At 40.3% G+C, this 11,864-nt stretch overlaps 1 protein-coding gene across 14 annotated transcripts in view; it reads left to right on the top strand.

Annotated features, from left to right (window-relative positions):
* FRYL (FRY like transcription coactivator) overlaps positions 1 to 11,864 on the top strand; it is a 350,059-nt gene that overhangs the window by 267,933 nt on the left and 70,262 nt on the right. For all 14 annotated transcript variants that reach the window (XM_021101186.1, XM_021101187.1, XM_021101185.1 and 11 more), the window contains 7 exons: positions 336 to 435; positions 1,501 to 1,669; positions 2,823 to 3,082; positions 4,007 to 4,147; positions 7,583 to 7,751; positions 10,300 to 10,384; positions 11,190 to 11,302. In XM_021101186.1, the coding sequence (XP_020956845.1) occupies positions 336 to 435; positions 1,501 to 1,669; positions 2,823 to 3,082; positions 4,007 to 4,147; positions 7,583 to 7,751; positions 10,300 to 10,384; positions 11,190 to 11,302 (1,037 nt within the window). The remainder of the gene's footprint in view (positions 1 to 335; positions 436 to 1,500; positions 1,670 to 2,822; positions 3,083 to 4,006; positions 4,148 to 7,582; positions 7,752 to 10,299; positions 10,385 to 11,189; positions 11,303 to 11,864) is intronic.

Raw genomic sequence — 11,864 nt, 5'->3', positions numbered from 1 at the left:
TAGCCTGGGAACCTCCATATGCCGAGGGAGCAGCCCAAGAAATAGCAACAACAACAACAAAAGACAAAAAAAAAAAATAGGAAATGTTTCCTTTTGAACTCAAAAATAGTGGGAAACCAGTATTTTCTTTCCTTAAGCTCTGAAAACATTTAACCAAATGAGGATAATGATCACCAGGCATCTGTTGTACCTTTTGCCTTAAAAAAAAAAATAAAATAAAAGCAGTCATAGGCTCAGCAGCTACCTGCCTGCAGCCATGCCCTTTGTATCGTGTTTATTAACTGGTGTGAAAACCTCTAATCATCCTTTACCTGACATGTAAAATTTGTCCCTAGGGATTATCAGTGTGACACAGTGATGCTTCTCAATCTGATACTGTTTAAAGCCGCTGATTCTTCTCGAAGTATCTATGAAGTTGCTATGCAGCTTTTACAGGTTTGTAAGCAAATGTAAATTGAAATCTTTTTTTACTCAGGATGTAATAGAGCACACAACTTATTCTTGCTTTGAAAGTAAGCTAATATTCAGCTTTTTTTCCATTAGTCGGGTATGGTATGCATTCCTGATTATCATTAGAAATAGATGACTAAGATAATATGAGTCATTTAAGTCTATAAATAATGCAAACTGTTCTGAAGTACATTGTTGGGGGGTTATGTATAATATCCCCCCAAACACTCACCTGTGTATGTGCCTCTGTGTGTGTGCATATTTCTAAAAGAGGTTCAGGCCTCTGTGTGCCTTTAACTATTATTTTGTTCAGCGGATAAGAATTATGTGAGTTCAAAAAAAATTTTTTTTGAGAATCAAGTGAAAAGTCTTTAGCTCTTTTATGATTACCTTTTCTACTTTTTCTTTAGACTGAGAAAAATAACCTAAAAAGTTAACTTACTGCGCATGGATGTACAATTATATCCATTGATGGTGGGATGTGGGTGTTTACTCTTAACCAAAGGTTATGAATGGGATTCAAGTAGATGCTGATTTTCCCAAAGGGTTTGAAGTGGTACTGAGGCTGGTAGGGACCATCTTAGGAATTATACCCTAATGTTTTTATGAATTAAAAAGAAAGTTGAATGGTGTAGCTTTTTATATGGTATAATGTCAAAAGAATTTTTAGCTTATATTCCATCTGTAATCCGTGATTAACCAAGATAGGTTTGAAGAATTGTTTTCATGTGTACATGTTTTTATATAGTTATATAGATTTGAACTGGAAAAATGGTAAATCTTCGGGTAATTGTATATTAAAATTCAATGAAAATTGAAATTATTTTCAAACTGTGCTACTAACCCATGTCACTGGCATTCAACACAAGAAATGTAAATAGATCTTTTTCAAACAAATCTTAGAAATTAGCGTCTGAAAACCTTTACAATATATATAACTGCATAACTTTTAAACTGTAATATTTCTTGCGAGAAGATTGTACGTTTTTAGTTATAGCTGAAATTTAGAGGCCACGCAAAATTTTAAGTTGATGGCTTACATTCCTGTAGATCCTGGAACCGAAGATGTTTCGCTACGCTCACAAACTGGAGGTTCAGAGAACAGACGGAGCACTCAGCCAGCTGTCTCCTCTGCCGCATCTGTATTCCGTCTCATATTATCAGTTGTCGGAGGAATTGGCAAGGGCATATCCTGAGCTAACTCTCGCCATATTCTCAGGTAGGATCATTGAACTGGTTAGTAGTTTTTCTTTAGCAACCATTTCTCAAAAACTACTTTTAGGAAATTTTATTTTATTTTTTTGTATTTTATTTTATTTATTTTTGCTTTTTAGGGCTGCACCCGTGGCATATGGAGGTTACCAGGCTAGGGGCTGAATCGGAGCTGCAGCTGCCGGCCTACCCCACAGCCACAGCAACGCAGGATCTGAACCGCATCTCTGACCTACACCACAACTCATGGCAACACCAAATCCTTAACCCACTGAATGAGGCCAGGGACCGAACCCACATCCTCATGGATACTAGTTGGATTCATTTCCGCTGAGCCACGACAGGAATTCCAAGAAATTTTAACTATCTGAAATTTGAGTTTGAATTGAGACAAAACATGTCTTTATAGAATTTCTGTTGTTGTTGTTGTTGTCTTTTTAGGGCCGAACCCGAGGCATATGGAGGTTCCCAGGCTAGGGATCCAAACGGAGCTGTAGCTGCCAGCCTACACCACAGCCACAACAATGCAGGATCCGAGCCGCATCTTCAACTTACACCACAACTCACAGCAATGCCGGATCCTTAACCCACTGAGCAAGGCCAGGGATCAAACCCACAACCTCATGGTTCCTAGTCGAATTTGCTAACCACCGAGCCACGACGGGAACTCCTAGAATTTTTTTTCTTCTCATGTAAATGCTTAATCCTGACCTACCATGATACTGCAATTTCTTTTTTTTTTTTTTTTTTTTTTTTTGTCTTTTTGCTATTTCTTGGGCCGCTCCCGCGGCATATGGAGGTTCCCAGGCTAGGGGTCGAATCGGAGCTGTAGCTACTGGCCTATGCCAGAGCCACAGCAACGTGGGATCCGAGCCACGTCTGCAACCTACACCACAGCTCACGGCAACGCCGGATCGTTAATCCACTGAGCAAGGGCAGGGACCGAACCCGCAACCTCATGGTTCCTAGTCGGATTCGTTAACCACCGCGCCACGACGGGAACTCCTGCAATTTCTTATTAAATCTTTACAAGTGTAAGGAGTAAGATCTGGTGGCTGTTTTTTAAGAATTAAAAAGGCTTTACAATTTAAATTCATTACCAATCAAAGGAAACCAAAGTTATATCAGCTATTGCCTCTTTGACTTGGTTATAATTTCAGAGATAAGCCAGAGAATTCAGACAGCACATCCTGCTGGGAGGCAAGTTATGCTGCACTATCTGTTACCGTGGATGAACAACATCGAGTTGGTGGACTTAAAACCTTTGCCCACAGCAAGGCGACATGAGGAAGATGAAGATGATTCCTTAAAAGACCGAGAACTTATGGTGACTAGCAGGCGCTGGTTACGAGGAGAAGGCTGGGGATCCCCGCAAGCCACGGCCATGGTGTTGAATAATCTGATGTACATGACAGCAAAGGTAAAAGGGATTTTGTGTTAGCAGTTGCTGCCCAGAATTAACGAGTTAGGAGGAAGAAACAGGTTAGAAATAGATGAAGAAATTAGATAATTGTGGCCCAGTGGAAACGAATCCAACTGGTAACCATGAGGTTACAGGTTTGATCCCTGGCCTCGCTCAGTGGGTTAAGGATCTGGCATTGCCGTGAGCTGTGGTGTAGGTTGAAGACGAGGCTCAGATCCTATGTTGCTGTGACTGTGGTGTAAGCCAGCAGCTACAGCTCTGATTCAACCCCTAGCCTGGGAACCTCCAAATGCTACGGGTGTAGCCCTAGAAAAGACAAAGAAAAAAAAACGGGGGGGGGGGAAGAAGTTAGATAATCCTGTGATAACCAAACAAGCATGAATTATAAAAAAGTTCCTTTCTTTAAAAAAAAACTTCTCATTAGATATAAAATATCTCTCTGAGGAGCAGCTAAAATCATAGGTGATTAATGATATTTGCATTCAGATTTTTTGAAAGACATGATTCTTCCTCTAAAGATTAAAGCTATCTATAAAAACATGATTTCCTAGGAGTTCCCATCATGGCACAGTGGTTAACGAATCCGACTAGGAACCATGAGGTTGTGGGTTCAATCCCTGGCCTCACTCAGTGGGTTAAGGATCTGGCGGTGCCATGAGCTGTGGTGTAGGTCGCAGACACAGCTCGGATCCTGAGTTGCTGTGGCTGTGGTGCAGGCCGGCAGCTCCAGCTCCGATTCGACCCCTAACCTGGGAACCTCTGTATGCCACGAGAGCAGCCCAAGAAATGGCAAAAAAAAAAGGACAAAAAAAACCCAAAAACAAAACAAAAAACATGATTTTCTAGTATTTCTTGAGGTGGCAAGTTTGGTAGTGAATAGACAGTCATTACTGAAGTGTGTGCTGTGTTTCCTGCATCCAGTATGGTGATGAGCTGGCATGGTCAGAGGTGGAGAATGTGTGGACCACACTTGCAGACGGCTGGCCGAAAAACCTGAAAATAATTCTGCACTTTCTGATCAGCATTTGCGGAGTGAATAGTGAACCAAGCCTTTTGCCTTACGTATGTGTTTGAGTTCCTTTACTCCTCTTTTTTTAAATATATGTTTATCCAGTGTCTTATGATATCAGAGTCTGGGCAGCAGTGGACCAGCAGAGGCAAAGCAAGGACCAGGAAAACAGTCAGGAAATAGCAAAGGGTGTATTCACCGATTCATTTAACAAATTCCATCTGGCTTTACTACAAGCCAGGTGCTCTTCTAGGTTCTGAGCCTTATAATCTGATGGCTGTTGCAGACTTTTTTGAACCTGTACCTAATTTATTTCCTGAATACATCAGTAAGGTGAGAAAGTACAGTCATGATAAGAGCCACAGAGGAAAATTGCAGAGTTGTCCCGAGAGTGGGTAACCATGGAACCACCACTGTCTGGGCAGATTAGAGATGACACTGAGAGAACGCCATCTAGAAGTAGAGACCACAAAACTTAGGGTTTTAATAATTGTCCCTATTAGGAGCTGGCGCTGGGATGTTAGAGCAGGAAGGGAAGTGAGAGTTAAGTGCCTGTGGAATTATGCCCTAAAGCTTCTGGAAGCAGGGAAAGGCATGCTAGGAGATAAACAGTGAAGAATAGAGTAGTCTTTGCCTTCTAGGGGGGGAAGCAGTACTTAAATCTGCTCAAGTTAAGAGAACAATATGAAACTATCAAACATGAATATTAAACTGAATATATATATACATACATGTAAACACACACATTGTATACGTGTAGATAGAATTCTCACTCACATGGTAGCATCTCCTTAAAGTATATTCCACAGAAGACTAGCTCTACAGAATATGGCTGCAAGCTCTTTCAGCAGATCTTACTTTTTAAAATTTTTTTATTTATGCATTTTTAAATTTTTATTATAGTTGATTTATAATGTTCTGTCAATTTCTGCTGTACAGCAAAGGGACCCAGATAAATATATATACATATATACACGTTCTTTTCCTCACATTATCCTCCATCATGTTCCATCACAAGTGATTAGATACAGTTCCCTGTGCTATACAGCAGGATCTCATTGCTTATCCACTCCAAATGCAGTAGTTTGCATCTACTGTTTCATTTTTAATTTTATTGAAGTATAGCTGATTTACAATGTTGTCTTAATTTCTATTGTACAGCAACGGGATTCAGCTATACAAATATATTTTCTTTTCCATTGTGGTTTATCATAGGATATGCATGTAGTTCCCTGTGCCAACAGTAGGACCTTGTTTGTCCATCCTAGATATACTAGTTTGCATCCTAGATTTACTAGTTTGCATATACTTGAACCAGCATATAGCTTTGCTTTACCCAGCATTTCCCCAGCTAACTTGATTCCTGAAAGCATTGTTCTGAAGGCATGTCACAGAATTACTTTTCATGGAGAGGCCTTCAGAGGAAGGTGAGTGTATGGCACAAATCAGCAGGACCCCACAATACCTCTCTGACCACGTCCTGATAGTCTCCCTCAGCCCCACCCCACCCCCAGCCACACTGACCCCTGCCCTCACACCAAGCATCCCACCTACGGGTCTTGGCGCTTACTCTCCTCTCTCCCCTGACAGCCACGTGGCTCATTCCTGTACCTCCTTCTCGTGTTTCCTTGGATGTCAGTCCTCATTGACACCTTTGCTGGTCATCTTGTCTAAAATTGTAAATGCCCCACCCACACTCTTCTTTTCCTTTCCTTCTTTTCATTGATTTTCCTAGCACTTGTCATCAAACTTATTATATCTGTTAGCTTTTTGCCTCAGTCAGTCCACTCCTAAAGAGCAGTAATTTTCGTTTGGTTCATTGCCGTCTTGCTGGAGCCTGGGCTCATGCCTGACACATAGAAAGTCCCCTTAATTGGTTGAATGAGTAAATTTCCTGGTGACCTAGCAAGTTGAGGATCCAGCATTGTCACTACTGTGGCTTGGGTTCAGGCCCTGGCCTGGGAACTTCTGCATGCCATGAATGCAACCCCCCAAAAATGTTTAAGAGCTATTCTTAATGACAACAATAAAAATAGTAACTTCTTAGTTATCATTTCTTCTTAAATATCATTGTTATAGGCCAGGCATGGTACAAGCACTTCGTACGTGTTATTTGATTTCCAGAAGAAATCTGTGAGTCTGGTAACATTGCTGCAGTTTTATAGATGAAGAAAATAAGGCAGAGGGAAGAGGGATTTCCTCAAAGTCACACAGCCGTTTAGCTCTGTCTTTATAATAGAGCTGGAATTCCAACCCAACCCGTTTGGTAAAAAGTTAGTGGAAGCTTCTTCTTGGGCAGGCAGTGTAGCTAAGGGTGGGCGTGGGGCTTGAAGACTTGACACGATTAGGGCAAAGGTGCAGAGGCAGAAATGCACTGAACTGGTCAGAAGGGATTGAACTTGAGAACAGAGAATTAGCAAATACAGTGGGTTGGGTAGATGAAGAGCTGACTGTGGAAAGTCGGTTAGCATCAGGTAAGGGCAATCAGGTTTTTATGATATGATAAAGCATGTTTTAAGATTTGGCAAGGGGCCATCTAAGGCAGAGCTTCTCATACATCTGCGTGCACATGAGTCATCTGGGGATCTTGTTCTGGTTCCGATTCTAGAGTTAGGAGCAGGGCCTGAGATTCTGTATTTCTAGAAGTTTCCAGATGATGAAGCCTATTCTACAAGGACCACATTCTGAGTAATGAGGATTGAAGTAGGGAGGGGAAAAAAAAGAGACTGTTTACTAATCAACCTATTTCAATAATACACATTACTAAAACAGACTTTTAAAGAGTATATGCTGAAATTTTTTTTTCACTTCATTAACTCATGCTGGGTGCTAGGTGTTTTTAAGCGCTTTATAGATTTTAATTTATTTCATTCCAACGACTGTACGAAGGAGGTGCTGTTGTCCCCAATTGCAGAAGAGAGAACAGAGGGGAATGTCCCAGGTCACATAGCTAGTAAAAGTGCCATCCACACCCCCATCCAGACTGTCATTCGAGTTGTAGCTTAGTTCTAGACCCTTGCTCTTCACCACCGCTTGATATTGCTGGTTGAATCCAGAGAATGGCAACGGCAGAAGAAAAGATAAAATCCTGTGCTTCAAGGCTGACTGAATAACAATATGAGGAAACTCTTAGGATGGTTTTAATTGAAAGCTTTCCTATTGAAAAAAGAAACTGATGTATAGGAAAGGCACATTAGCTTTTCCGAAGGAAAAAAAAAAAAAGCAACACATAAAGGAAGCAGCTAACTTTATGGACACCATGAAACAATACAGTCAGGTCATCCCATCAAGATGTTGAGGATTGGAGGGCGGGCAGAGCAGTGTTTATAAGGCTGATCCATGTCTGATTGCTGATTGATGTCTCTTTGCATTGAGATTGTGCTTATTCTTCTACCACTTAAAGTTGAACGAACTCTGATAAAATCTGTCTCAAGTCGGTGAGATAAAACTTGTGCTTTTTCTCTTCCAAACGATTTCTTCTGTGACAGGTGAAGAAAGTTATTGTCTATTTAGGTAGAGACAAAACAATGCAGTTGCTGGAAGAACTGGTGAGTGAACTTCAGCTGACGGACCCTGTCAGTTCGGGCGTCACCCACATGGATAATCCCCCCTACTACCGCATCACTTCCAGTTACAAAATCCCTTCCGTCACCTCAGGTGAGAACTTGGTTCACACTGTTTGCTTTGTTTCTGGTTTTTTTTTTTTTTCTTTTTTTTCTTTCTTTCTTTTTTCTTTCCCCCCTGCTTTTTATGGCCGCACCCTCAGCCTATGGAGGTTCCCAGGCTAGGGGTTGAATCGGAGCCATGGCTGCTGGTCTACACCACAGCCACAGCAACGCCAGATCCGAGCCACATCTGTGACGTACACCACAGCTCAGGGCAATGCCAGATCCTTAACCCACTGAGCAAGGCCAGGGATCGAACCAGCAACCTCATGGTTCCTCGTCGGATTTGTTTCTGCTGTGCTACAAGGGGAACTCCCCACACTGTTTAATTTTGATCAAGAGAGAAAGTTTTCCATGATTGTTCATTTTAGCAAGTGTTTGCTTGAAAAGTCATCATAAAGAAAATAAGCAAATGTGAGTCAAGCATCTAACTTGACAAAACTTTATAAATCCTCATATGAGTAAAACTTGGTAAATCCTCAAATGTAAGTGTTCATGATATGATAGAGGAAAACATATTTGCATACTTGTTCTGAACCAGAATATACATTTATATATCCCTAGACAACAAATGCTTTTATAAAACGAGTATAAGTAGGATGTAAATATAGAAAATGCTCACTATTGAAATTACCATGTAATTTCATATTATAATTATGTGGGTATCTATTATACAAAATATCCATTGATGTAAATGTATATACTTTTATGTATATACATATAATTATTGCAGTATTTTGAGTTGAAGAAAGTGCATCCCTTAAGGAATCATTTCCATTGAAAATTGATATGATATCTGAGCTGTTAAAGATTAAATTTCTGTGAATGTTTTTGTCATTCAGTTTATATTAAATGTTTTGGTGATGTTAATACCATTGTTTTATAATTAGAAATCTTTTATGCTATATCTTTTTTATGGTTTTTAAAATTGAAGTATGAGAGTGTTTTTTTAATTAGATTTTTTTTTAGTAGTGTCCCATTCGTCTTTCATGGTTGAACTACCCTTCTCCCAGTAAAAGTTCTTTTTTCTTTTGTTGCTGTTTGTTTTGATTTGTCTTGTTTTTTGTTTTTTTGTTTTTGTTTTTTGTTTTTGCTTTTTAGGGCCACACTCATGGCATATGAAAGTTCCCAGGCTGGAGGTCAAATCAGAGCTACAGCTGCCGATCTATACCACAGCCACAGCCACAGCCACACAGGATCCAAGCTGCATCTGCAGCCTCCACCACAGCTCACCATAACACCGGATCCTTAACCCACTGAGTGAGGCCAGGGATCAAATCCGCATCCTCATGGACACCATTCGGGTTCATTACCACTGAGCCACAACAGGAACTCCTGATTTGTCTTAATTATAGCTTTCCTCAAAAACCTACCAACTCTAGACCTATCTTTTCATAAACAGTGAAACATTGAAAATTATAATTGGTAAACCAATTATAATGGAAAAAATTAAAATCATTTTAAAAGAAAAGTTGATTGGATATTCTGTAGGTATATATGGAACTTACTGATTTTGTCCTCTGTTGCATGATGATTTCATTGATCTAAGTGTCTATAGGTCTTTTCTCTTGTACTGATTAGATTCCTGAGAGAAAACTCTTGCAGTCATCTCCCTAGAGTAGAGGATATAGGGGTATGGATGTGTGTCCAATTACATATAATCCATAGATACACACACACACACATTCCTCAAGCCTTTGGTGGCTCATTGGGGTAAGAAGGTTGCAAGGGGGTCTGATCTCAAATTTCAGTATGTCTGTATGTTTTTTCTTAGTCCTCATATTCTCAATAAAGTACTGCCTCTTTCACCTGTATATGGTGTGCCCTAGTACAGAAACCTTCTGACCTACTGTCCTCAGAAAAGACTTCTGGAAGAGAGGGAAGACAGCCACTTACAAGAGGCGTGGGGGTAGGTCTTGGGGACCAGCTACTTCTGAAATAGATTTTCAACCAATCCTGACATTTTTAGCACCTCCTTCAATCCCTACTTCCTGGAAGAACTTGAGGCCGCTAATTCCTGAGCCTTTTGGAGGTTCAGCCATATAGATATAGAAGCTTCTTGGTTTCTTCCCCTAAGAGCTCTGGATTCAGGCATCTTAGCACTTGATTACTTCTTGTCCATTTATTTTCCAACATCCATCATTTGTTGCTGTATCCTTCCTTCATGGCCCTTCAGAGTACATTTCTTTTTAAAAATCATCTTCTCTGGGAGTTTCCACTGTGGTGCAGTGAGTTAAGGATCCAGCATTGTCACTGTAGCTGCTCAGGTCTCTGCAGAGGCATGGGTTCAATCTCCAGCCTGGCACAGTGGGTGAAGGATCCCGCATTGCTGCAGCTGTGGCATAGGCCAGCAGCTGCAGCTTGGATTCAATTCCTGGCCTATGATCTTCCATATGCTGCAGGTATGGCTATTTAAAGGAAAAAAAAAAATCACCTTCTCATTTTCAAGGAGTTTTGACATTTACAATTTGAAATCTTTTGTTCTTATTGAGTTATCTCAGGCTTTAAATTCACCAATTTGATTTTATTTCTGATTATAGGAACTACTTCTAGTAGCAATACAATGGTGGCTCCCATGGATGGCAATTCCGATAATAAGCCCATAAAAGAGAATATTGAAGAGAGGTAAGTACTTCTCTGCTCTCCCTTAGCCTTTCAGTTTCTCAGATATTGATTGTCATCAGAATAAATGATCATTTCCACATTTGAATATATATGTCATTGTGTTGAAATTCTAGCAAAATATATTTCCATGTTAGAAACTGTCAGAATTTCCGTCGTGGCTCAGCAGAAACAAATCTGACTAGCATCCATGAGGATGCAGGTTCAATCCCTGGCCTCACTCAGTGAGTGGGTCAAGGATCCACTATTGCCGTGAGCTGTGGTGTAGGTTGCAGATGCAGCTCAGATCCCACGTTGCTATGGCTGTGGTGTGGGCCAGCAGCTATCGCTCCGATTCGACCCCTAGCCTGGGAACCTCCATATACTGTGGGTGCGGCCCTAAAAAGACAAAAAAAAGAAAAGAAAAAAAAGGAAAAAAGAAAAAAAAAGAAATCGTCCCCATTAACTACTTAAGATCAAAGATGCTGGCATGCTTGATTTTTTAAAATGTAGCAATGATGAGTATGATCGCTCGCTTTTTGTGCTCCTGCATGTTTTAAACTTTCCAAAGTGGATATTTACTCTGCCTTTTTTATATGAAATAGATTTCACCAGCATGTTATTAGCACACCAATTTAAGAAAACTCATCCCATAGAAATACTTGCCCTCAAAGCTTAAGGTTTTGAATTGGGTGGTAGAAATTCATATATATCATAGTAAACTTGAGTGTTTTGTGTACTGTTCTTTTTTAAACATAGAAAATGCACCATAAAGTGCAAATACTCTTTTGCCATGAACTGTGACTAACTTCAACGATCATTCCCCTAGCTATGTGCATCTAGACATCTACAGTGGACTAAACAGTCATTTAAATCGTCAACATCACAGACTAGAATCTCGATACAGTAGCAGCTCTGGAGGATCTTATGAAGAAGAAAAAAGTAATACATTCCAAATGTTTCTTTTTTATACCTACCATGGCCAGGTGTATTAATGTTAATAAATATATTCTTCCAGTTAATTGTTTTTAAGACGAGTATTGAACTGCCACTAGTGGTGTTCCAACATAATGTGAAATGTCTTAATGTTAAGAAGCAATGAAAGTGGGGGAAATATGTTTTCAAAGCACAGGTTCTCTGTAAATAAATCAAAAGGCATATAAGAATTCGTTGTCAAGGAGTTCCCTGGTGGCTCAGTGGGTTAAGGATCTGGCATTGTCACTGCCATGGCACAGATTCAATCCCTGGCCCGGGAACGTCCACTTACTGTGGGTAAGGCCAAAAAAATGAATTAGTTCTCGAGAAGAATCATAGAACAGACAGTGGCAACAGGTTGCTTTTTCGAGTAGGTATGATCTTTCACCACGGATTCATGCTTTACTAAAATGTCTCCCTTGCAGTTGCAAAATGAATAATCTGAGTCTCACTGTAACACTGTGGTGGGGTGGAATAAGAACACAAACAAGCCTTCAGACTGGGAAGGGACCCTGAAGATGATCTGGTC

This window comes from Sus scrofa, chromosome 8 (assembly GCF_000003025.6).
Source record: "Sus scrofa isolate TJ Tabasco breed Duroc chromosome 8, Sscrofa11.1, whole genome shotgun sequence".
NCBI classification, from domain to species: domain Eukaryota; kingdom Metazoa; phylum Chordata; class Mammalia; order Artiodactyla; family Suidae; genus Sus; species Sus scrofa.
This window is presented reverse-complemented; position numbering and strand designations above follow the sequence as displayed.